General features: G+C 36.1%; 1 protein-coding gene across 8 annotated transcripts in view; it reads right to left on the bottom strand.

The window, feature by feature from the left end:
- The window catches only part of CPEB2 (cytoplasmic polyadenylation element binding protein 2), a 53,634-nt gene that overhangs the window by 1,865 nt on the left and 24,725 nt on the right, over nucleotides 1–27,044 (bottom strand). For 5 of the 8 annotated variants that reach the window (XM_032685378.1, XM_032685381.1, XM_032685377.1 and 2 more), the window contains 7 exons: nucleotides 21,293–21,316; nucleotides 17,700–17,870; nucleotides 16,066–16,155; nucleotides 9,100–9,218; nucleotides 8,690–8,804; nucleotides 6,686–6,867; nucleotides 1–2,111 (listed from right to left, as the gene is read on the bottom strand). The exon at nucleotides 1–2,111 is cut by the window's left edge and continues 1,865 nt beyond it. In XM_032685378.1, the coding sequence (XP_032541269.1) occupies nucleotides 1,884–2,111; nucleotides 6,686–6,867; nucleotides 8,690–8,804; nucleotides 9,100–9,218; nucleotides 16,066–16,155; nucleotides 17,700–17,870; nucleotides 21,293–21,316 (929 nt within the window). In that variant the 3' untranslated portion in view covers nucleotides 1–1,883. Of the gene's footprint in view, nucleotides 2,112–6,685; nucleotides 6,868–8,689; nucleotides 8,805–9,099; nucleotides 9,219–16,065; nucleotides 16,156–17,699; nucleotides 17,871–21,292; nucleotides 21,317–24,750; nucleotides 27,030–27,044 lie in introns of those variants that run through there. The other 3 variants (XM_032685380.1, XM_032685379.1, XM_032685383.1) reach the window with 3 other exon arrangements.

Genomic DNA, 27,044 nt, shown 5'->3' with positions numbered 1-27,044 from the left:
TAAACATTAAAAACTTGAACCACAGCCACAATAAAACAGCAGTTAGACATGAACCACATATTGTACAGTACAAAAAAGCACACTGTAGACAACCAACATAAGATCAACACTTTGCTTACATGAAGGATTGTCCCAAGGGATTGCAAAGAACAATACCCTTGTAATTTCAACTCTAGCATCAGGCTCTTAATTCTGCATTACAGCATTTACTGCTGAGTGTTTGCTTAGGCTGCAGAATAACTGTTTGTTCCATTAAAAAGTAGGGGCTAGTTGCATTAAAAATGCTCTGAGATAGACAAAAACACTGCTAAGATTTTCTTTTAGTGTTCGGTTAAATATTGCCTCTGTCCTAACTACATTTATTTTTCAAAACCTGCAAGCAATGTTATTAGTAGAACTCCTTCATTAAAATAAAAAGACTGTCCTTGACTGTCAAGTAGCTACTTGCACTCATGCAACAGTGACCCCGGTTTGACAGAAGACCACAATGCACACAGGTCAAACATGTAAGCAAGGCTTTTTTAAGCCGAATTTCACTGTTGTCTTAAAGGTAAAATTTAGTTTGTTATGCAACTAGCCGTCTGTATATTACACCTTCTCCATTTTGACTTTACTTAGGATTTAATTTCTAAAGCATTACGCATTCTCATATATGCCTAGTTTTGTATGCATTTGTCATGGGTTTCACATTTGGTGACTGGTTAGCAGTGTGCTGGCCATCTTTGGTTTGTAGAGGAAATCTTAACCATGAACAATCAAGGGGGCTTAAAAGAACTTTTTAAATGCTAGCTTTTTACTCAAACTTGTATCTATACTACATCACGCCACATTAAGTAGAAGCACACATCACAAAATTGCACAGGGATTACAATATTACATCCAGTCTGCATAAAATTGAATTCCACTACTGACCAGGTCACAAAATGGCTGCACTTTCTAGTCTAAAACTAATTTGCATATTGTACACATGTAGGACATTTTTTTACTTCAGTCACAATAATGCATGCAAGTTTGTTTTTCGTAAGAAATTTTGTAAATTTGCTCATGCTACCTAGTTTCAAGAGAGCCTTTTTTGAACATTTGCAATAAATCACCTCTTGTTAATTAATAGTACTAGTGCATGCATATGGTGTATACAGGTAAGTAAACATGCAATTTTTTCACATTCTAAAACTATGGCAGTTTAGGCCATATTGTGCTGCCTGCATTTAATTTGTAATGCAGTGTGTCTTAAACGTTTCAATCCCGTATTAATAGGTGGCATTACACATAACACCTATATAGCAGCAAAGCTAATACAGCTTGTGATTAAAAATGTTTAAAAATAGCTAATAAATCAGATTATCTTGAGGTATTATTTCTTGCAAGTCAAAATGGAGAGCAAAAAATCAACCCTAATTTTTAGTTTATGTATACACTGAAAATAGCAACAACAATAAAAATAAGCTTTTTGTAGCAGACATATTCCATCTTCACTATTTTGCTACCTTTGGTAAATTACTGGGGCAGATCTTGAAGTTAAAAACCCATGTTTAGAAATAAGTGCACGCTTCACCCACTAAATATAGCAGCAGACTGTGTGCCCCTACGCAAAAACATTCTCATATCTAGTTTTAACTTTACATATAAAAATAACTTGGAGAAAATACAAAAAAACATTTTATTTTAACATGAAAATATCACAAAAATTAGTAAGCCTGAGATGTAGGGTTTTGGTGAAAAACAAGAGGCTTGTAGTGTTTTGGCTGCTGATAAAGATGCATGTATTGATAGCTGGGGTGAAAAGCAGAAGAATGCACTTATTTCTTCTGCATGTCAGTATCTTCAAACACAGTAAGCCACATGCACCCTTCTCTCCTTATGTAGATGCTGGTTCACCATGTTTAATTCCAGCGGAAGTGGATCTGACGTGGGCGGTCAGCCCCCTCCTTTACCAATGGCTTATGGAATTCACGTCCTGCACGAGAGTGGATATTTGCCCAACAAAACTCACAGTAATACTGCAGGCAAGTGACATTGGCACAAAAGAAAGGAGCAAACTTCCCACCGCACCGCGCACCCTGGCACTCGTCACACATCTGGTCATCCAACACGTATGGCTTTACCTCCACCTGTTGGAGTGAAACAGGAACAATTCCAGTTAATAACTGGATCTACTTGAAGTTGTATGAGGCCACTCATCTTCCTCCGGTTTAAAAAAACCTCAAAACCCAAACCAAAAGTCTGAAATCAGTCATATTAAAGCCTTAATCTAACTAATCAGTTATTACTCATTATCATTTATTAGCTACAGATTAACTGTACTGCAGAACACTTCAATGCAGATCTTTAGAAGTACACTGCATATGAAATAAATAGCTACTTCAGAAACATCCTTTAGTTTATTTTGGGAGAGTGTTCTTTGCAAATGATAATATCGAAGTATGTGTAGAAAAAAACCCAAACCAGCTAAAAGGTCTCCCAACTAATCTCATCAGCTCCCAAGTGCACCTCAACAAAACATCCAATTCTACACTGTTTAGCAAAAAAATAACTGAACATATGAGACTGTAGTCCTGTAATGTAGAACCTTTTTTAAAACAAAAAGCCTCTGCATGTACTGCTTCTGTGTGTAAATTAAAAGTATTTCCTTCATGCTGTAATACAGATCTTATAGCAGTGCTGTTCTCTGTAAATTCAGTCCCTATTTTTAATATATGGCCAGATTTTGACCTACCAATTTTGGTGATCTGTTATTTTCCCTTTTTGTGGTTTCGAGACGTACAGAAATTTGTATTTAATGTATTTCTGAAAATATTTGTTAAAAAACCACTTTCCAAGTCTACAGACTGCCACAAACACCTGTCTTACACAGCTTCTCTCTCCCAAACTCATCTGACTGCCAGAGTGGAAAAGTGGCAGGAGTCCAGTGGTAAATTTGCGTTTTGACTTTGTGTAACTGAGTTGCTACAGGCTGCGATCAGACAGGAAGAAGAACTTCATAATAAAACACAAAATTAGTTGACTCCATCATTAAGGAATGTATTGCTGTCTTCCATATTTTCCTCACTGATGCAAGAGATTTTTTTTGTAGCTACTGATACCTAAGAAGAACACTACATTTAGATATCGACTGCACGTTTGAAATATTAAGAACTTTTAAATGCTACTTTTTCTCATTTTATCTCCAGAGAAAAAATTTACACATGCAGCTACCCACCCTGAAGTCTGACAGCCAAATAGTCTTCAGAAGTAGAGGCCATACTAGAAATGTCAAACAGAGTATGCTTCTTCCAGTAATCTATATTCAGTATGAGATCTACTTCTTATTTCACTAAAATGACCTGCCTTATCACAAATTACACTCAAACTTTCCAATAAACAGGTACCTTATGCAGTAACTGTGTTCGTGGTTCAGAATTACTGAAAACATGAAGCAGCATGTATTTCAAGCTTCAGTGCACTAATGCACCAAGATCGGTACGAAGATGATTTAGAATATATTAGAGAAACACTTTGGGGAATGGAAGTATTACATGAAGTGGATACAGACCGCTGGCATATGAAAGTTAACAAAATTTTAAGGAACTGCTTGGAGTTGAAACTCCAAACGAGTTTCAAAGAAATATTTGGAGCTGAGCTTTCATATATGATAAAACAGGATGAGGAGTACTTTACTGAAGAAAAACATCTGTTAGAGAAACTAAATATATCTACACATCAAAAGGAGTGGAGAGAAGCTACAGAGTACTTAGGTAAGGAAGAAGTTAAGATCGCAGACCATGTCTGTCAAGTGACTGTGACACTAAGATTTCCAATTAAGGTAGGAAAAGGTATGTGCAAAAAAAAAAAAACCAAACTACAAATTCTTTGAACTGAAGTTCAGAAGGATAAACAGGTGAACCACAAAATTTAGCAGTGAAAAAAGACTTTTACAGAGATAAAACTGGCTATGAAAACAATGTGGAAGGACAGCAGACCTACCGAAACTGGATATAACTGGTACAGAAAGGCTATGTTGAGGTGAAGGGTAGAACAGCCTGCCTTCTAGGACTTCAGTGAAATATATACTGACTGTATTACCTTCCTGGCCAGCATACATAAACATCTCGGGGGAAGGGAGTACCCAAAGTAGGACTATCTTCTTCATTTACAAAATCAGTCTTAAAGATTTATATAAACTATTTACTCATCCCTAAATCAGCAGCAATACTGATTTCAGAATATCTTCAGAGCCTGAAAAGACATTAGTGTAAAAACTCCATGGAGGAAAAACCTATTTCTGAAAAAAGCTTTTTTCACACTTTCAGAAACAGCTAAGATTTAAAGTGTTCCCTAAAAAGAACCTCTTCTCTATTGCTCCTCAGTAACACAAATAACTTCGTGGTAATTAATATATATAATTATATAAATAAGGTCTCAATGTATGATTTAGTTAGATGATTAAAAAAATAAAGACTAAAACCCCTCTTAAATAAAAAAAGAAGTTAATAAACCCTCCCCATCATGGTGTTTAAAGACAAATTTATTATAACTCTTAAGATTTGGCACTGTTGTATTTTGCAATACCCCTCAAAAGTAGCACACAAGTTTAAAATAAGAAAAAACGAGAACACTAATAAAAATTCAGAAATTCAAGACTTAAAAGAACACTTGGGTCAAAAAATTAATTTTCAGGTATTAGAAAAGAACTAAAGAAAGAAAATAAATTATATCAGAAAAAGAAACCATGAGAATTCAGATCTTTAAAGAGAAAGCCTAGATATTCCTTACTTCTCCCCCCAATCTCTCCAGCCCATGAACAGCTATCTACAGATACTAACTCTACTTGGTGGTTTTTGATTTGTAGGTGTTTTGTTTGTTTATTTGGGGGATTGGTTTTTTTGTAATAGTGATTGAAGAAATGATTTGAGTACTGTTTTTATAAATTAAGTCTCAATGGATATAAGACAAATGTTGTATTTTTCATATCTAGTATTTGGGGTAGATCTATGGGTTTTTTTTCCTCCACTCCGTGCTCCAAGAGGCCTGCAGTCCATCTCCCCCTTAAAAATTGCAACGTTATATCACAGATTAACAAGCTACATCCCTTTCTCTGCAAACAGCAAGCACTGCCATTTCAGATACTTCCTCAGCATCCAAAGAGCCCTTAAGATCTCTGCTGACCTATCATAAGAAACCCAAAACAACAAAAAAAACATACGTGGAAGCGCAGCCTTCAGAGTCAGGTTCATGCCTTCCTTTCTCCTACGAGATGACACTGCCAGTCTACCATATACTTCTCTACCACAAAGGACACTCCCATGGGAAGAGGAAAAACAAGACAAAAGTGTCCCCTAGTTTACACATTTCAAGTCCATGCCTCCTACGTTTGGGGGTGAACTAGTCTGGGTGGGACCCAACCGTCCACATCTCAGTTTTAAAATCAGGTGACGTCACGGCCAAATACCCTTCAGAGAGTTCCTGAAACACACTAAAAAATACCCAATTCTGAAGCTAAATGACCCAATTAGTATTGTTTAGAAGGAGTTCTGGATTCTGGTCCTTACTCCCATTTTTTTCCAAATATTCAAATGCAAGATGAGTAACAGTTTTATTTCCCCTCACACAGACAAAGTATAAAGGCCATTTTTTCTGTTACATAACTATCCAAAAGGTAAAGCTATTAGTCAATGTCAGCTGCAAGTCACAAGGACAGCAATCCCACAACCAAAATACAGCCATCACACCTTAACATGAAGCCTACTTCACTACCCACATCCAGACCCACTCATCCTCTGGGAAGGAGCATGTTTGGAGACTTCAGTTCACAAGGCAAGCAATATTTGAAACACACGTGTAAAAGCTGTATTACTCTGCCTATTTGAAAGGAAAGAAGCACATGCTGCATCCCTAGAGCAGACCTCAGTTAACTGCACTACTTTCTTTTTCCCAAGTCTTTGATCTGTAGAGGAGACTGGACCTTGAACTACTTTACTTACTCAATCCTTCCTCCTGTAAGACCTTATTTTTTTTAAGAACACCTATTAATGCCAGACTACCTTTGCAGTTCTTGACATCAAAACTAGTGACCCTTAAAACTGACATAATTTAGATGCCAATTTTCTTTGATACTCTTATAGTTTTAATTAGGAGTAATGAAGTTGACTAGTCTTCTTAATGTAAGTCAGTTTTGCTTTAACTAGCAATAAGCAAACAGAAATGTGCATTGGTAAATACTAAGAAGACTCTCAGAAAGAATAAAACATTTTGTATTTTAGGCGTTGAACTCTATCAACTTTCTGAGCACTGACAGTTATGGCTGAAATTAAGGGAAGCTGCAAATATAAAGCTAATTTGAAGCCAATGAATACTAGAGTTTCCTATGAATGACAGACTAATTATCACAGTATTTGGTTTCATCAGAACAAGGGAGAGAAAGACTTCCAAGCCCTTTGCCCATACAAAACAAAACCAGGAGCTCCAGAATGGGAAGAACATATGGTCCAACATATGTCAAAGGAACAAGCTGCTGCTCTGTGGAAAGCACGTTGTTCGTTTGGGGCATTCACAGCATACTCTTGAAAGTAGTGGAGTTAGATGAATGTTACAAGAGATGTAAAAGATGGCACGAAAGCCAATCAAATGCAATGTTACCACACTCCCGAGAAATTTCTTTATAGGTCATTAGTCTTTTTTTTTTTTTCTTAATTTTTGCGTAACTTACTCGTTTATCAATATCGCCATGCTGAAGTTGAACAAACCGAGCACTGATGGCAGCAATGTAACTCTGCTGATTGGAAAAAGCAACACGTCCAGCACCTTTTGGGTATTTCAGCTCAGGGTCAGTATCAATTCCTGCGTAGCAAACTCCACCATAGAGACGGTCCATGATCATGGCCAATTCCACTATTAAGAAATGGAAGAGTGTTCATTTAAACTGTTCTTACAGTACAAACTTAATATGCTCATGTTTAAAAATACCAGAGAAGTTAATTTTAATTATTAATTTTGCAATAGCAAGTGTAACAGTAATAACAACATAAAAAATATTAAATAAGCTACTAAATATTCAGCAGACAGATCTTTCACGCTGTGGGTACATACATCCAAGGAACAATGGAACTGTAAGTCCTTGACAACCTGGAACTGGAATTCCAGGGCAGTTTTCTTCAGGGGATTACAGTAAAAGATTTTTTGAGCAGGCAGAGAATATAAATTGTATAAAATAGATCCACATGCCACCGATTCCTTGGTACATGTTCTCTGGCTGTCCTAATGCTCTATGTCCTACTGGAATTTAAAGATGTAGTTAGTGTCTTTTCATCAGCCAACAGGGCTTGATTATATCTACAGTGCTACACTTACAACACATACAGAAGTTCAGAGAAACAAAAAATTTAAATTTATAATCTGATTGCCAGATTATACTGAAATCAGTTTTGCAATTCATTCAGGTGGAAAATACTGTTTTTTCAGAATTAGTATCCTCTGTTTTAAAGATGTCAGCAGTTACTGATGTTCAATATTTGAAGTCTCCTAAAGTTTTACTGCTTTAGTGAATTCATTATTCCTGTTTCACAATGCCATAAAAGTTTCATTTTCCCATACACAAGACATTCGAAAGCTAAGCATAAGAATTCATCCATTAAACTTCTGATGGACATTCAGCACAGTAATCTGGAGCACTGAACTAAATTTAAAGAAAAATTAATCTGCAGTTTGAACATACTGTGTTTATGCTCATTTACAGAGTTTGTACTACAACTGAAAGTAGAGTCCTAAAAGTAAAATAACAGAAAAGTTTGAGCATTGCAGGTCCAAGATAGAAAAATTTTAAGATCCTTTATATACCAAATTTGCACTATTGCTTCTTGGTTTTCCTGCATCTTTCATCTAAAAGCTCATCTTTCTCTACGAATAAAATGCATTACAAACTCCGAAAGACTAATGAAATCCAGCAGTCATTCTAATAAAAAATGGGATTTGAACCACTGTGTGTTATGCTTCTACTTCCAACATTCACTGCAACCTACTTACTAGAAAGCCACCTAAAACACTGTTAAAGGCTACTGCAGCCAATCTCAAAATACAGACTGTCCAGGTCGCAGATCAACCATTCCACTACTACAGAAACATTTATTTTTTCCTTCACATCTCCGGCAAGAGTCTAGAAAAAGCCCTGCAATTTCATACAGTGTTGTGCCACACAGATTGTGTTAGCTCTCTGAATTTCTTCCCTTTTTCCTCTATTCCTACTCATTCAAGTACTCCATCACCTGTGGTTTTGAGTGCACTAAGAGTAACTGCAACCTGACAGCAGTAAAAGAGTAGCTAACGCACAATGACAAGCAGGTACAAATACAGCTCCAGATAGTCATGGAGCAGGGCAGAGATGTTTCTGTAGCATTATTTTAAAAAAAAACTCTTTACGTCTTACTTGACATACTTTACACTACAGTTTTGCTAATATGATGAAAATTTTTTCTACAGCTTTAGACAGGTAACAGTTTCCAGAAAATCTCAATGATGAACTGTGATTTATGGCCGAAGCCAGACAAAAACAGTTAGTAGCGAAATGTAAGAATACACAAATATTGTAGTGTGGTTATAACCATCACGACAGTGTTCTATTTCTATATGTATATATCTATCCATACATAAAGCATGTACGGGTCAAATTATTTCCAATGATTTCCTACTTTTAAAAATTGCCACAGATTATACTCACCGGCTCTCAGTGGTCTAGGGACTCCTCCAACAAAAATTGTTTTTCGAGGATCAAGTGGCTGTGAACCATCCATCACGAAGTCACTATCACTTAGATTCCAGGGACGTATCTGAACCTATTAAATTGAGAAAGAAAATAGTATCCTACTTTAAATTTCACTGCAACATGGATTTATGTTCATCAGCCTATGTAACTGTCAAACAGTCATAACCTCATTAGTTTAGCATGTCTAGGTGCTCTGTTTTAATGTTATTAATTAAAAACACTACAACTTTAAAGTAATCCACATGTTCCAGATGTTGAGCTCTGCCAACAGTAGTTTACTTTTGATTATTTTCCTCGTCATGATTTCCAATGCAGCTTTAGACAGATGGCAGCTATAGCCTGCAGGCCATCCACTGTGCACTCACTGGCTTGTCCTTGATAGTAGGGCTGGAAACACACAGATAGAGCTTTCCGTCTTCTTCAATGCAGGCGTCAATCAGGGCCTGAACTGAACTCTCTTCTTGGAACAGGAGGAATGCATAACCTGGAAAAAAAGCCAAACCAACTGATATATTTTATCTTTTTTTTTACATAATTATCTTTGCCAGTGACTTTTCCATACTAAAGTAAAAGAAAGTCAAAACAAGTGTTCCTTATCAGTCATCTTAACTATGTACTACCTTACCATAATTAAACAGAACTTCTAACTGTAAATAATTGTCAGAAGAGACTAATGACCAAATCAAAGCAAATATGTCTGCTCTATCATGTACTGAAGTCTAGGCTGAACATATTCATTGGCTGCAATGAACATTATACAATGAAAATCCGACTTGGCACAAAGGACTAATCTCTATTCTAGAGATTAGATCAAAGTACTTTATTACATAAGTGACCCAGCAAACCTTCCAAACACTACAAAAATAGGCATTAAAATGCTTATTTAATGCTACAGTAAAAAGTCAGACACGCAAAGAACCTCACGTTAGAATACTTTAACATTACAGTATGATATATACTAAATCTGTTACTTTACAAATACCCAATAGCACAATTAGAGTTGTATTCTAAACCAAACTTTTAAAGGACCATAAATCACATTTCCTTCTGAGATTACTACCAAGTACGGAATTTTCACACAAGGTTATGTTTTACTACTTGGATGGCAAAATAAACGCTGAAGCAACTGGGCTTGGGAAAACAGAACATGGGTACATTTAGCAAGCCTTATGGAAATGATGCTCTATTTCTGAGAGAAGGTAGTTAACCACCAGCCATTTCTTACTGCAACCAGACACTACAGGTCACCAAGGTAAAAATGGTGGGGTGCACATCTTGGAGACCACTAATGAATCAATCCCTTACCAACGTGAGATTTGAGAAACAAATGCACAGTTGATTTTAAATGTATGGGAAAAAAAGTAGGATTTAAAAAAAAAGCTGTAAGGCCTATTCTGGTCTTTCTAATAACTTGTAGCTCATTTCTTACTCCTCATAACAGCCCCATCTGAGCTACCTACAAGGGACACGTTACAGGGTTTTATGTATTCTATATTTTTATGTAAATCTTATTTAGTTTCTTAAAAAACATGTCATAGGGAAAATCTGGGCTTGGGCTGAAGCATTTCCTAGTAAAGTCTATTCTTCATTTCTTAGCAATTTTTTTAGTGACAACCTCTTTAGTTTAAGCTTAATTAGTAATTATTTAGATTCAAAATCCATTTAATGAGGCTATCTTTCGCTACATATCTTAAAATTTTAAATCCACATATTACCCATGCAAAACTCACTGAATGAGGACACATGCAGACTGGTATGGGTGAGATCAGACCCATGTAACTGTCTTTACTTGGGCAGAAGGCAGGCACACACATTTCTGTTTGAATGCAGAGCTCAGCAGAAGAACGATGGGAGTGCAAAAACTGGATTAATCAAAGCAAGTGTTAATTGAACATGGTAGCGACTAAGGGATCAGACATACGAAGTAAGATTTTGCCGGATGCTGGTTTTCCATCAGTTCTTATCCTAAAGCAAATCAAGGGCCTGGATCAATAGGCCAATGCCAATGGTATGAAGTTCAACAAGGCCAAGTTCTGGCTCCTGCACTTGGGTCACAACAACCCCGGGCAGCACTACAGGCTGGGTAGAAGAGTGGCTAGAAAACTGCCCAGTGGAAAAGGACCTAGGGGTGCTGTTTGACAGCCAGCTAAACATGAGCTAGCAGTGTGCCCAGGGGGCCAAGAAGGCCAGTGGTATCCTGGCTTGTATCAGAAACGATGTTGCCAGAAGGACCAGGGCAGTGATTGTCCCTCTGTACTTGACAAGGAGGCCAAACTTCAAGTCCTGTGTCAAGTTCTGGGCCCCTCACTACAAGGAGGACATTGAAGTGCTGGAGTGAGTCCAGAGAAGGGCAATGGAGCTGGTGAAGGGTCTGGAGCACAAATCTGATGAGCAGCAGTTGAGAGAGCTGGGGGTGTTTAGCCTGGAGAAATGGAGGCTTGGGGAGGACCTTATTGCTCTACAACTACCTGAAAGGAGACTGTAGTCAGGGGGTAGATTCATCTTTTCTCCCAGGTAACAAATGATAAGACAACAGGAAACACCCTCAAGTTGTGCCAGGGGAGGTTTAGATTGGGCATTAGGAAAAATTTCTTCACTGGATAGACAAGCACTGGAATCACTGTCTCTGGAAGTGTTCAAAATACAAGTAATGTGGTGTTTAGGGTTAGTGGTGGACCTGGCAGTGTTATGTTAATGGTTGGACTTGATGATCTTAAGGGCCTTTTCCAACCCTAATGATTCTATTGCCATATACAGAGAGAGACAATCCCTCCCAAAGAACCCTAGACTTGCACAGTCTGCATACAACCTACTCTCCATCACTTGCCTGATTATAAATTAACCACTGACTTCTCTGAAGAACACCAGTTACGCAGGACAGCACCCTATAGACATTAGCTAGAAAGTGCCTGCAAAGGGAAATTACACTCTTATCTTCCATATTTCATTTAGAAATCATAAATTAGGGCTATTCTTGTTACTATGGCTACAACATGCAAACAACTGCATGTCACAAACATTATTCTTACCCATTTCTGCTTCTCAGTATTTTTTTATTGGAATTTTTTTTCACCCTAACATCCATAACCCATTAAGTATTGGGGATGTTTAACATCTGAAAAGCCAGAATAGCGGTAAAAGCCACATGTGATTAAAAAGGTACCTAACTACTCTTTTTGTGAACTACAACTACCATGTGTGATAGAAAGTACATGTCACATTGAAACATGCTGGGAAGGTAGCCTGAAGAGTATGAGGTGTTCCACTGTACTACAAAACACTTTAACTCCCTAGTTTCTTGTTTTTTTGGGGGTAACACAGTCATTTAACTTGAACAGCTTCACACCCAATAGCCATTTAAGCATGTTTACAATGAAAAAGCAAAGCTACTCTAATAGTTTTTTCAAAGGAATCTGCTTCATACCTTTGGGTGATATGTACATTTCAGGTATTACAGACCAAGAAACAAAGATTGTATGTTCTGTCCATATTTCACAAGGCAAAAAGTATTAAATGAAACAGTTTTATAAAAATTTGTTGCTCATGTGCATCTCTACCAGAATTTATACCTCCTGTGGGAGTCGAGGTCTAGGTAACCCTGTTAGTGTTTATCACTTGACTACATTCCTCTGCATAATACTGTAACTATTACTCCTAACACTAACTATACTCCTATTTTCAAAGGGAATCAGTGTAGGTAACTTTCGTAATATACTCATCCTTAGAAAATTACCTTAAATAATACATAAATCTTTCTGAAGATAACTAGCTTTAGAGTTACGTTCCCTGATACCTAAAGATACTGCAGTGGTTATAGTCATGAGCTGACATTTCTTTTAATAAAACAAGACCAAGAAATTATGTATTTTTTTAACATATTTGGTCCATCAGGTAAGTTTGAAGAGTCCTAGCTGTACTACCAAATTAGCCCATTTCTTTTTTTTTTTTATTTATTATATAAAGAAAAAATCAAAAGCAAAGCATTCTAGACTAGATTCACACTATTTTCTGAGAAAGGAAGAAAATTTCTTTATTTCACAGTAATACGGAAATTTACCAAAAGGAGAAAGGACACTTCTGCTATGCACACTCTGTAGAAACCAGAGACCAGCTCTTAAGTTCTATCAACCTCCAGCTAACTCTTGTCACTAGTGTTTTAGAGGGGATGTCAAGAAAATCAGTGCAAGCCAGCATGGTGCTGCCCATGTCAGTCACTACATCAGTGTTTTGTTCTGCAGTTGGTTCCTCTACTGTTCTGACAGGCTCTTCCCAGAGAAGACTAAATGGCAATTCTTGCCTAGAGAATGCTGCATCTTAGCTTAAATAAAAAAAAAAAAAAACAGTGTAAAATGCAGGTTAATACAGACAATGGATCGACATATGACAAAGGGAGAATTAACTCTAAAATACACTTTAAGTGAAAAAACATGGTGCTGTGTCACATTTATGATACCTGTGTAGTTAGTCAGTTTGGGTAAACGAATGAAGCTCGATGTGCTTATGTTACAGTGACCTGAATAGCCCTCTATACTCCACTGGCTGGCGAGATTCCCATTGATTAAAGGAAGCTTAGACACTAATCACACATGAAGACACCTACAGCTACTTGCCTGAATCCAGTTTGATCCTACCGAGTGTGATCAAATTAGCTGGTAACAAGTTCAACACAACTTGTACAGACCTGGGGTTTTGTTTCTTAAAGAAGAAAAATACATTTTCAACCTGATTTATTCAGTCAGCTCTGAATTGCAAATTAAAAATCTTGAAAAAAGCTACCACACAACTGCTGTGATACAAGGCAGCAGAAACAACCAATGAGAAAAGGCTGGGGATACTGTCCTGTTTAAATCAGATTATCCTCTGTTTGATACAGACTAAAATAGTACAGAGGATACAAACAACCCGACACAAATTAAAACTCCTTCTTTAGATTTGCATATCCTCATGGCCCCACTTCTTTTAGAGCTTCATTATCACAAGGAGGAGTCCTCAATCCAGCAAGTTACTTTGGACATGTGTATTGTTTCATAAGTAAGTGTGTTTGCCAACTACGTAATAACATGAGTTATGATAAACAGTTGCAAGTCAGAAAGGAAGGAATTCTCCATTACAGTTGGCAGATCATAGACTTTGTACTTTGAGCTCAACAGAATTTTTTTTTCAGAGCAGAGTCTCCTTGTAAGATCAGTGTGAAATTTTAAAAAATCCTATTTTCTTTGGGTCTAATTTTCTGGTGAACCAATACAAAATATAATTATTTAAGAACAAGCAGTTGGTGTTTCTCAGGAGGCAGCCTTGATGGATTAAGACACTACTTGCATTTCTTTCGGCAAAGAAACACTTATTATGAACTTGGCCTTCCCTCAGGACCTTCTGTAAGCAGAGAGCCTGGAAGGAACTGCAGCCTGGAAAACTGAACAACAGTAAAAAAAATTAAAAAAAAAATAAAATAATAAAAAATCAAACAGGCTGTATCTCTGCACTGCCGAGAAGATTTCTGTGAATCTGTCCAGAATGGGATAATTCTGAGATGTCTTTGGAAAGTAATAGTATGGCAAATCTCTAACAAGACTGAACAAAGAAAAATACACACACTGAATTGATCCATTGTGGAGTGACAAATTAGAAAATGGAGACTGAAACCAATAAAAACTAATATAGTATATATTTCTCAACTGGTAATTATTTTGCCTATCCTTAGCAGTTTCAGACATCTTATTAAATATATGTATACATGGTTCTTGCCTGTACACTCAAGTAGTAGTAAAGACAGACAAATTTTTAAGAAATTCTTCTACAAAATAATCATGGGTCATATGTATTGCATTGAAGAAAACAGATATATACACAATAACAGTCAGCAGTTAAATGTTTCCAGAGTATTTACAAAGAGAAAACTACACTGTATTTTAACTGTGTTAGGCTACGTTACAAAAAAAAAATAAATTTGAGTAATGCAGCAAACTGAAAATTAGGCTAAAGTTTTAAGACTGAAGAACAGTAACTGCTATTAAATTTCAAATAAGTCAGTTAATCATGGGAAATCAACTTAGCACTTAGTTTGCAAGTGTTTCCTGAATTAATTAGATTAACACACTGAAGTTCTTCCATTTTTATCCTCTCCCTTTAAGAAGCTCTGCTTACAATATAGATTTATTTTAATTTTTTTCTTACGGTGGTAACTATAAATAACCCAACTATATAAAAAAGCTTTATTAAATGAGGAAGTCTAGAAATATATCCTTAAGATGTTCAGATGTTGAGACAGGAACATCTCCTTGGAAACGAATGCGAGAATCCATTCCTTTCAGGTAAGAATATATTACATCTTCCATCTTCTATATATTCATCACAGACTCTGTGAGATGCATCTTCCTTAAAGAGTTCCTTGGGAATTTCTCTTGGTAATTTATGAAGAAAAATGCACTCCATAAGATAATCAAATTTAACTTGACAGTAGTTTTGTGTGTCAGGCTAACAATCAAAAAAGTCAAAGTCTCTTTGTTTGTCTTAGAATTTCCATGTAGCATTCATAAATGCTATTCAAGTAATTTCAATTCTATTTCCCACTCTTTAGAGAACCCATCAGGGATAATAATCCTGTTTTTCCCCCAGTATAGATGTTCAGACAAATGAAGAATCAGTTTACAAAGGAACTATACCTACCCTTCTGTCACTTCCATGGAAGGAATGAATTGCTACAGTCTCTACAAAAAAATCACTAACCTTTGCATTGCTTTCATATCCGGATCAGACCTTTGCATTTATTTTATATGTAACAATACATCATTGTACACGTAGAGAGATATGCTACATAATTTAATTACTTAACCTACATAATGGTTTTTCCAACACTTTGTGACACTAAAAAGTCTAGTCTAACAGCAACACTAGAAATTGTTAAATATCAATATTTAATCATTTATCAAGAAAGACTAGTGCTTCAATCAGATTTCACATCCTAGAAGTGAAAGAAGCATAATATTTGATTATCTTGATCAGGTACCCAAATGCGCTGTTCTGAATCCTGTCTTTAACTTCCTAGGAAAATTTTTATCTAAGATCTAGTCTTATAAAAATTGACCAAATTTCAGTTTTGGAAACTAGACAGAAATGCAAATACAGAGCTGTGGCACATGCAACTACTTAATGCTGATCTGATCAGGCACAATACCAAAACAACAGGTTTTAGACTTGGTATGTAAAGGAACCATGCCTGAACCTGCAATGAAATGACATATTAACTTCACAGGGACTGGAAAAAAAATGAGACAGTTACCCAGAGTAAGATTTGCACTCAGTGACAGGTCAAAACCTTCCAACTCTCTTACCTTTTGGTGGAAAATAGGACTTGCTCTCTGCTTTGTGAGGCCAGTCTACTACCAAAGGCCCAAATCGTCTGAAGCTAGCAGTAATTTCATCTAAAAACAGGTACAACAGTTAAAATTAATGACATAACTCAATGAAAAAGAACTATCAAGCAAGACCTTTGTTTCTAGCAAAGGCTGACATTTCAAGGAAAAGAAAGAACAAAATTTACAACTTTCATGAACAAAAAACTTAAATAGACACATCTTCCAAAGAGTTAATATTCACACAATGTATTTCTGGTGATTTTAAGCTTATATTTGTTTGTTATTACTTAATAACAGCAGCACTTCAGAATCATATTAGCAACTGAAGGCAATGGTGAAAACCTGTGTGGTACTTCCCTTAATTCAAAATCTGGTTTGAATGTAATCAAATCAATTTATTGTTTACTGATTTAGTACAGTCAGAGCTTTGTAAGCAGATATTCATATACCAAGTACTACCAGAATGAACACATTAGCAGTTTCCAGACTATGCATGTATCAGACACAGAAACTTAAAAATGTCTATTTAAAGGTGCTTCTAACACAAGCATGAATAATCCTGTTATGAGATCTACTGTGCCCCTTGCACAACTTTGTGATGTCTTTCTATCCTTCCTGTTATTGACTGGAATAGCCTTGGCCATGAGGAAAAAATACCTTAAACTATATACAAAAGCAGTAACTCAAACACAAACATGCTCCATCATTTCTCTCAGTTGTATCTACCATCAGCATATAAACAGGTAGGAAAGAAAGAAAAATGTATTTCCACGTGTTCTTCTTTAGCATTTGCATTAGAGGCAACTGTGCTGAAGCATATTAAAATAAATCCCTTAGTACATTGTAACAGAGCATCTCAATAAAGATGGAACCAAAATATGGTCCTTCCATGTTTGAAAGTTAATTAAACACAGTCAGCCTATTTGGTTTGCAAGTTACTCGAGGATTACAATGAACCTTGTAAAGGGACTTCTGTTTACATTACAAAGCTAGCATGCAATTTACATCTGTCTGCACAGAAGAACCCGAATATTAAACAGCACGATTACTACCAATCAGCACTATGATACAAAGCAATTCCAACTGCATTGCTGAACAGTCTGAGTTTCTGTGGTAAAACCTTTGTGTCCAAAGCATCAGACCACTCTGCCACTTGACCTTCCTCTGCCTTAGTTTCTCTGTTTCTGAACAGGAATAATATTAACCTTTCTATACCACTGCTGAGATCTTCAGGTAGTAGTAAAATAGAATATGAAATTCATTTACAAAGGGAAGCTTTCTATGAATACAGAATAAAGCAGACATAGAGGATGGCTAAGATGTATTTGAAAGGAGTATACAAGACAAGCAGGAGCACAAACTCCATGCATCATGTGGAACTCCACAATCTGCAAGTGCAGAATCAGAAACAACTGAATCATCTCAAAGCCAGAAGAGATGATATTAAGCTCAATGCACCCATTAACTCTCAAAGAACATACAGCTGTAGCCTTTCACATCATAACATTATTTTGCTGAGTGGATTATTTCTACTACTTCATTCAGGTTTTTCCAGATCTCTCTTTGTCTCTCCCTCCAAACTTAGTCTGCTCAGTTTTCAGGCAGCTCACCTTCATCAATATCTGGTGGAAGACCCCCAACAAACACTTTCCGAGAAAAACGCTCAATTCGTTCTCCATTCTGATGAGCTGAATAGCAGGTAGGTGAATTCAAGACTCCAACTTGATCATTGTGACCATCATCCAGCAAACCATCATCTATTGGGAAGAGGGAAGAACGGCCTTAAAAAGAAAAGATAATAATATACATTAAAATAATTTTGTGGCAGTACATCATTATGTAATTTTAGGGAATGGGGAAATAGCAGTCTGGAAAGTCAAAATGAAAATACCAAGGTATCAGAAAAGTACATATTAGTTTAAAGAAAAATTAAGAAAATGAAAGATGTATTAAACTTCAAAAAGGAATTTCGAGATTGCAAGCTGACATCACTCTAAGTGTAATACTTCATATTATATTATATTGTAGTTACTCTGCTGCATCCAGTAGGAAGGTGGTAATTTGGTTTTAAATAAAGGGTCTTATGAAGAGAAAAATATTATTGCCTGCTTAAGTGAGTTTCATTAGTCTGCCTTTGGTTTAGCTTCAAGTTGTGGTAACTTCCTCCACCTGAATGACTACTACATGTCTAAAAATCTTACATTTTAATTGAACAAAACGAAACAGAAAAATCATGGGCACAGTAACAAGTTTCAAACAGGTATGTTTCTCTTCTAAAAGTATCTGATGCTGATAACATAAGGACAGATTTGATTTCTAAGAAAATAAATAATTTTAATACACGTGCAAAATGTAACACTTGAAAAATGAGTCACAGTGCTGATTTATGCTCCTTGCTCTCAATTTACCACAGTTTTGGAGCAAAGCCTTGTGGTGGCTCCTAACACGTAGTAATCTGCAGTGAGATTATAGTTACCCTGAAATGGAAGTGTAAAATCTGAGAAGTTCACAGGATGGCTCTGCAAATGCAATCTGATCAAAACAGAGGGAAGTAAAAACGTGGTAATTCTGCCCCATGTATTTCCTCCCTGTTTCATTCTTACAAATTTTAAAGAACAACAACAAAAAAATTTTGGAAGGCCAAAATATTCATCTTAGCTTATTCAGTCTTTCATTGCTTTAGATCAGCAACATAAAGATTAATGACAGCTTCAAATTCAGAAGTCAGTCCGTTAACTGAAAAAAGACGAAAAAGAAACAATTTCATGAAGCAAAACATAGCCCACATCACCATTTCTTCTAAAATGCAATTTTCCCTGTTTCTCACTCATTTAAAAAATAATTATTAATAATTCAGCTGTTTTCCCAAAAGAAGCAAGAAAACCAAACCAAAAAACAACCTAGCACGCTTTTGGGAAGCAAGTTAGTTTTCCGTCTCAAATAGTCAACTTATTCCAGATTCACTCACTGGCAAATCTATAGGCAGGACCAGTAGGTTCCTGACAGCTCAGTCTGCAGTACCTTAGCTGTAAGCAATTCTGCAGTCTCCTAATTCTTCACCCCAGTCAGGGGAACAGTGCCAGGAAAGCCTGGTAGGAACACTTGCAGACCCAATGCTGACCAGCTAAGGGTGAGAGCATTATGGAAGCCCTCATTTCCAGAAGACCACCTGAGAAACAGGTGCCTAAAGACAAGGCTGGAGAACAGACAGCAACCGCTATGACCAAAAACCTATGTTACGGTGATGCCTATTGCCCCTGATGTTGTGTCTCATCAAAAATACTGAATGAAAACACAGGACGATATAAAACAACAAAACATCATAAAATGTCATGAGGAGCACAAAATAAAATCAGGACTACAGGACTGTATCAAATAACAAAGACTGTAAACTACATCATTTTTATGATGGTATATCTATGTCTTCAGCAGGCATATGATGGAGATGAGTACAGCAAATGCAGAAAGATGCAGCAGGATTCTTCCCTTTTCATTAAGATTGGGGATAGGATGTTTGGGAATAACTAGCAGGGTGCAAGTGATGGCATCCCTGATGGTGCTCAATGGGGCAGAAAAGTGAGGAAGCAAGGGAGAAACAAGGCTAACACAACTGGAAGAAGCAGTCAGGCAGATTCTTCTTGTAAACCAACCACTTAGGCATAAGAGGAAGAAGGTCATGCTATGAAGACTGTTCCAGCTGAGTAATGTGGATATGAATTTCAGTTATGAAGACTAGTAAGAATGATCAGATCTTAAAGATGTATATGAATAATATTTGCTTGCACAACCAAGAAGGGAGATACAACAACAAATTTCTGCATCGCTAATGTGAATGATGGAGAAGATGGAGCTGTTATCATAGCGACAGTGACAGGAAAAAGGGGATAATGGAAGAAATAAGACTTATATTGCAAGAACCTGAAGGAAACTGCAAAGTGGAAATCTTAGGACTTTTCACTAATATATGGGAGTTAATCTTAACATCTTAAATCTAAAGTGACTATAATTTAGCTTCGTTTATAAGAAGTACTTCTTCAACAATTCCAACTTACAATACATATGGGGGAAAAACGGTCAAAGACTAATACTCAGAATAATTTATTTTGTACCCACAGACCAATGTTAAAATCTAAGAACAATGACAATTATTCTTTATAAATAAAATCATGAGAACACATTCTGAAGTGATACCAGACAGCTCAGTTTTACTTTAATGTGGGTTATGGTTTACCAAAAGCACTTCTCAGAGACCTAAGATTACATGGAGGACAATGGATCAACACTTTTAGAATAATATGGTCTATACGACCCCTAATACTTTCTTCTCCATCCTCTTCACTTTTAAATGAAGTCTCTCAGACAAAGAAAGTAAAAAGGTAATTTGCTTTCACATTTCCATCGGCCTTCACATTTCTTCTGATGACTGTGAATAAAAATTATAAACTCTTCTAAACACTTTTTTGTTTTACGACAGTGAAAAAGTAAGCAGAATCTGCCAGGAATTGTCAAAACAATTGCACTGTTACATCCTTTGGCCATGATCTACAAGATCATTCCTCTCTACATTATGGCTACCAAGCAATAATTCAGTTATGAATCAATGCAGAGATCCAAAGAGACACATGAACTGGTGTGTACCTGGTGAGTACTGGAAGCTACCAAAGATCTTGGTTTTTTCTGCATGTTTTACATAGTGTTTATAACAACTATGGGTCACATCCTGGTATAGTAAAACCAGTACAGTTTTTCCAAGGTCAGTGAACATGTATTGGCTTACACTATGAAGATCTGCTTGCTATTTCTAAGAGCAGTCTACTAGATTTCTTTCTAAGTTCATGACAGGCTTTTAGTTTTTACTCTGCACACTACCGCTTCTACAGAAGCAAAAGGAGATTAGTTAGGACAACTAGTAAACTGTGTACTTTTAAAGGGGACAATGACTGCAAGCAGAAGCCATTAGCATGAACTAAATTATGATTAGAATTACAGTTTTTAACTGATTAAAGGATTTGTAATACAAACTCTAAGAGATCAATGATCATAACAATCCAGACCGCATTCCTCCTTTCCTCACACTCTCCATCTTCCCCAAACTGAGACAACATGAAGATAAACATTTAAAATCAACATTCTGGATTAATTAATCATAATGATCAGTAACAGATCAGAATTAATTGTACTGTAACAAACAGAAGTGAATTACCTCGTCTTCGCCCATAACTCCTCGCTGCATGCAAACAAAGGACAAATTGTAAAATGTCAAATAACTGTATCATGCCCACATACTAAAATATTTAAGATACAAAGAACTATGTGGGTAAGCAGTAAGCAAAAATCTGCATTGATACTTGGTACTGATAATTGTAGATGAGAATGCATTAAACTGAAGTCTCACTTAAATATCATACCATTTTACTACAAAATTTATGTTAGTACCAATTGTAAAAACCACTCTTTCAAGTATTTCAACCTGTCTTTAAACTTGATCTTAACTTCATGTTAATTAGGGATGAATAATGAATGAGAACTTTGCAATTCATCCTCAAAGTGACTTGTATCTTACCTAAGTGTCTAAATAACACACAGAGTACTGAAATTGTAGAAAGGAAAATATTTCTTTAAAAAGCATGTAGCAAGTGTTAAATTAATCACAGAAACATCCTGGTCCATGGAACAGTTTGTACAGTCCTTTGCAGTGACAATGCAAATGCTGTAAGCCATGACCTTCCTTTTTCATGAAAAGACCTAGCAGAAAATTAACCGCAAGGTTTTGTTTGAAACAAAAGATGCCTTGTGGTAGCAAATGAAATCAGGGCACAAGTCACAAGAAATAGCATTGTATCAAAAACACTGTATAAAGGCAAAGCAACAATTTCTGACAGACTGTAAGTAAATCCAAGATTTTCCTAACTTTTGAGTTTTGCAAGATTCTTAAAGAGATCATACTTATAGCTACAGTTCAGAAGACCATACTGACTGCTTCTTTGCCTGAAGGCTAGGAAATTAAAAATAGACAGATTACTAATATAGAAACTATTAAGCTGTGTATAACTTCTTAGTTAAATTTCCACAAAGTATTTTCTATTCCTATTTCACAGCCTTAGTATCTGAGAAAAATTACTTTAATCATTATGCATTGTAGTTAAGTATCCAAATGGATAATGTTACTATAAATCACAATGTTACAGCAACATTTGCAAACAGACTGCTGTGTCTTGGCATTATTGCTTTCATTTTACTAGCCATCTATACATACATCTCTCCTAAAAAGCAACTGTTGTTCTGGGCAACTGAAATATGCACAGTCTCAAAATCAGTGATTCATAACTGTCACTCATTGTTCCATTCTAACATTATGAAGTACTTATATCCTGGTACCTCCTACTTGATCAGGGGTCTTCAAAAATTTTAGTAGGTACAATGATTTTTTTTCCTTTGTTATCTTGATCCCTTCCTTCTAGAAATTCAGTAGACTATTTATGGAATTCTGAAAATCTTTGTTTTTCCTCCCTTAGAACAGTTATTTTCACACAACAGTCATCATCTTTCCATCCAGCCTGCACTGAACTCTCTTTCAGATTTATTCTCTTTCACTTGAAATAATTATTATTGATGAGAACAGTTTTTCAGATCCTCCAACTATCTACCAGTAAGCTAAAATAGAAAAAACTTTCTGAAAGAGGTCTGGGTATCTAACCAAGTAGGAGTATCTTAATTCAGATTTCTGACGTCCATCTGAATCCATAGATCTAAATCCACAAAACATAGTGTATTCCTCTGTGTCATCAGTTCTCTCACGAGATGCTGCTGCATGGGGAAACTAATGCTTGAGCTGCAAACTTGTTTCTCCTCTGAAGCCAGGCACTCAAGACACACAGTTCTATGTCAGTGCTGCAGCATGTACAAATCTTTTCTGACTCCTGGCCAAAGTGACTCCCACATAGCATTAGCAGTAGCATCACTAAGCCTTCGTGTAACCCCCATATGCCTTTTTTTTTTTTAATTCCATCCACAAATAAAACTAGAGTAACCAGGGAAAATTCATGTGCATCATATCCACAGCAATGTCTGCAGTGCCATGTTCTCTTCTCAAAATGCATACTAATCTACACCTTTTGGCACAAGCCTCATCATACTGTTTTTCTTCTCTTCTGCCCCTTTCTGCCCACCAAACCAGCTCAGCTGTTTTGTTACATTTTTATAGTTAAGATAAGCTGATATGCAGAGAAGTGTTTTGTTACAGAACACCTGAAGTGTTTTTCTTTGTGCATTCAAAAAGAAGCAACGGTAATTTTGAGGAGAAACACAAAAGGGTTATTAAAACGATAAGAAAACTCCAAACAATGCAATTCAACTTGAACGAGTAGATGCTGCAGTGTTTTATATACGTGGAAATTGCAACGGTGTACCAAAGTTATCTGTGTATTCCTTGCAAAACAATGAAATCAGAGGAAACAGGATAAAAACTGTACTTGATGTTGCCACATAATTTACTTTACTTGCATGGTAAACCTTTAAAATTTATCTGTCTTGCCCATTTAGATTGCAAACTAGTCTGGGCAGGGATTTTCTGCATCTTTGCATCTAGAAAAATACAGTATTTCTGTATTAAAATAACTTGAACAACGTTTTACACCTTACAGAGCATGCACTCTTACAGAGCCTGGGATCTGTAAAACAGACATATGATAAGTTTTTTGTCCACTTATCTGACATTGAGACAATATAAATGAACATTATGTGAGCAATGCTATCACAAAGATAGCAAATGTATAGTTTTATTTTACTCAGACACATATTTCAAATATATACCACAGCTCAAATATACACATATTTAAATAATTCAAGTGAATGACTGAGCTGAATTAAAATATGTTGTATAACAGGAAAAACTACTAGCAAACTTGCTATACAGATAACTCTGAAATTTATGATAGAAAGATAAAATGCTATTTATTGCTAACAGTCCTGACAGTGTTCAATTGGTGACAAGGATGTAATGAAGCCTTTTCATTAATATTTGTCATTTAAAGAAATTCATAAACAATTATAGCAATAATTTCCCAAAAGTCTAGACTAAAGGAGGTAGGTGCCTAATTCTCATTTCATTATTTTGGATTTGGGTGCTCAAGTTCTATCTAGATTTCTTTAGAAGTAACACCTTCATATTTTAAGTCTGAAAGACATCATTATGGCCATTCAGGCCTGGCATGCCTAAAAGACTACAGCAACTCATTTAGCAATTCCTGTATAACAAGTTTATTAATTTCTGTTTGAAGTAAAACAGCTTTTTTCTTAGATATACAACCATCTATAGTATCTCTAAGAAGTCTAAACTAAGCAAATAGTGAATTATGTTTCCATAGCCATGAAAAAAATTCAATACATTAAAACTATAAAACCTGTAATGGGAGAAAACACCCTACACCCCAGTAAATTGGACTCTTGCATTATTATTTTCTTCAGAAAGGTTCTCTCTAAGTTGACAAGATGTACTCAGGTAAACCCATTCTTAAGTATCTTTTTTTGACTTTTGAGAGATAGTCATTAAAAATGCATTGCTTTTTTTACAGCTTAAGCCAAAAGAGAGATATAATTATAATATATATAATTTATTAAAACACATAAATCAGATTTTCTTTGGTTCATTTCATTAATTTAAATAATGAAAACTGTAAATATTAATATTAGCAACAGTTCAGTAAGTACACTTCAAATGAGTTGGAAAAGATCCATCATTTAAGAAGAGGAAAAACTACCTAAAAATAAATTTTATCTAGAAGTGCTTAGTCTTAAAAGGGCTAAGGAATTTCAGCCTGGCTCATGCAAGAACCTTACTGGGATTCAGAGATACCAGTTCACTAAAATCAATTCAACCAAAATCCAGTGAGGGTCATGATCTAGTGTTTGTGTTAGTGCACACAGAGATGGGCCCATGATCCTTAAATATATTTGTGCTTTGCTTTCATGAAGGTCTGGTATTCCTGCTCCTCCTTGTAGCTATTACAGAACTTACTGAGAAAGTAAGGGACAAATGTGAGTCTTTGGATTATCAAATCTCCTTTTCCCTATTCTCCCTCCAAGGCACCAGGTACAGGGATAGAGGGAAATGTTAATTTGAACCCACTTCAGAAGAGAAGGAAGCCAAAGTCTACAAGTTCACTGACAAGTGTTCAAGCTGTAATTCTCATTACTGCACATTTGGAGGAAGCCCCTCAATTCCTGCTAAGAAAGAAAGGTTGTGCAGAGTCTGAGCAGCTGGGGCTTCCCAGAAGCTGTTCTCAGTGCTGCTGTTCTCGAGCTGTAAAGGAGCTGCAGGTCAGACAATCCAACCTGAAGGAGCTCTGAACCATGTACATGATGGCACTGGCCTGCATCAATGGCTACATCAGACTCCAGCTACATGGTAGAGACTTTAGGTGCCTAAAGCAAGGCTCTGAATTAAATTCCAAATGGCACACATAAAAGTTAGGTATGGCAGCACCTTGTAGATACTCAAACTGCTATTTTTATCTCATCTGCTGAAGGCTGAAAATAATACTACAGCTTTTAAAGAGGGCAGCAGTCACCCTGAGTCCTACAAAGTACAATAGAAACCATACCAGCATTAAAAGCAAGATATTCTTCAGTGCATATTCTAGTTCTGTGGTAAGATTTTAGGGTAGACTCGTACCACTGAGATGCATTTTTCCACTGTTCATGATAATAACAAACCCCTTTTTTCCTAGATATTCCACAGGGTAACAATGTGCTTTTTTAGCACGCAAAACTCTAAGAAGAGAAGCTCATAATTCTAAGTATTAATAAAATGAATTAAAATTATATTAGTTTCTTACACACATTGTATTGAAATATTTCAGTTTCTCTTAATACCTTCCCATCTAACACTTCATTATAAACCAGTAGATAATGACAGTTGCACATATTTTGCCTGAACAAGCCAGTTTGCAGAAAAAGTCTTAAAGCTGCGGTTAAATACAGAAAGTTAAATTTTGTAAATGTTGTAATATAAAGCACATTGATATTCAGGGTAGATGAATCAGGATTATGGCCTGTGTGGGCTAAACACTGATCTTGTTTCAGTAGTTAAGTAGCTATTTTTTCTTTTCAAGATACTCCATTATCTTAAGTTAACTATTCAATAGCAAAGGACTTACTTCAAATTGACTTACGTTAATTGTGCACTATTTTTCTTTAGTGGGTATAAAGTTAAACCTGAATTTCCTTAAAATTTAAAACATTTACTCAGTGTTACACAAGGGAAAACAGATTTTTCTTTTTTTTTTTACATTTTATATCCATTTGAACAAGTGTAAATGACTGTGCAGAAGGGTTAAGGCAATTTACATGGAGAGGGTTTTTTTTGTTTGTTTTAATCTCAAACCTAAAGAAGTATTCTGACTGCATTTTTTAATACTGAGATCTTTACCTCACTATTGTTTAGACCCATCAAGTCAATAACAAAAGTGTACTTCCTTTGTGTACAACAGCTTCCATGTTTTCTAATCTAGAGAAGCTGTGGCACTACAGCTCTGATTTTTCCCCAGCGTAGAAAACATTTGTGTGCAAAACCCCTGATTTATTATTGACTTAGATGGATTACCAAGCTCTGCTTCCTTCTTTAGGCTTGAACAAAGGCTAAAGTTCATGCCTTCACTGAGTAGCAGATGTTCATGAAGTTTGACCTACTGTGAGAAGAACGTGAACGTGAACTCTAACTTCAGCATATTTCACAGTTAGACACGTACTTGACAAAGCCACTTCCAAAAACCCCAACAAAAATAAAATGTATTTTCACAGGAGTCTAATACAAAGTGTTGTTCACTCTTTATTTACCCAAGACAGAAAAAACCGCATGTTTCTGGCCTTCTTATTTTTCTAATTCCCATTTCAGAAAAATAGATTTCTAACAGCTCTTCAGGGAACGTATCACTGGTTTGCTTGACAACAAAAAG

The sequence above is a fragment of the Chiroxiphia lanceolata genome, chromosome 4, assembly GCF_009829145.1.
Source record: "Chiroxiphia lanceolata isolate bChiLan1 chromosome 4, bChiLan1.pri, whole genome shotgun sequence".
Lineage (NCBI taxonomy): Eukaryota > Metazoa > Chordata > Aves > Passeriformes > Pipridae > Chiroxiphia > Chiroxiphia lanceolata.
The sequence above is the reverse complement of the archived record's forward strand: the minus strand, read 5'-3'. Positions and strand labels throughout refer to the sequence as shown.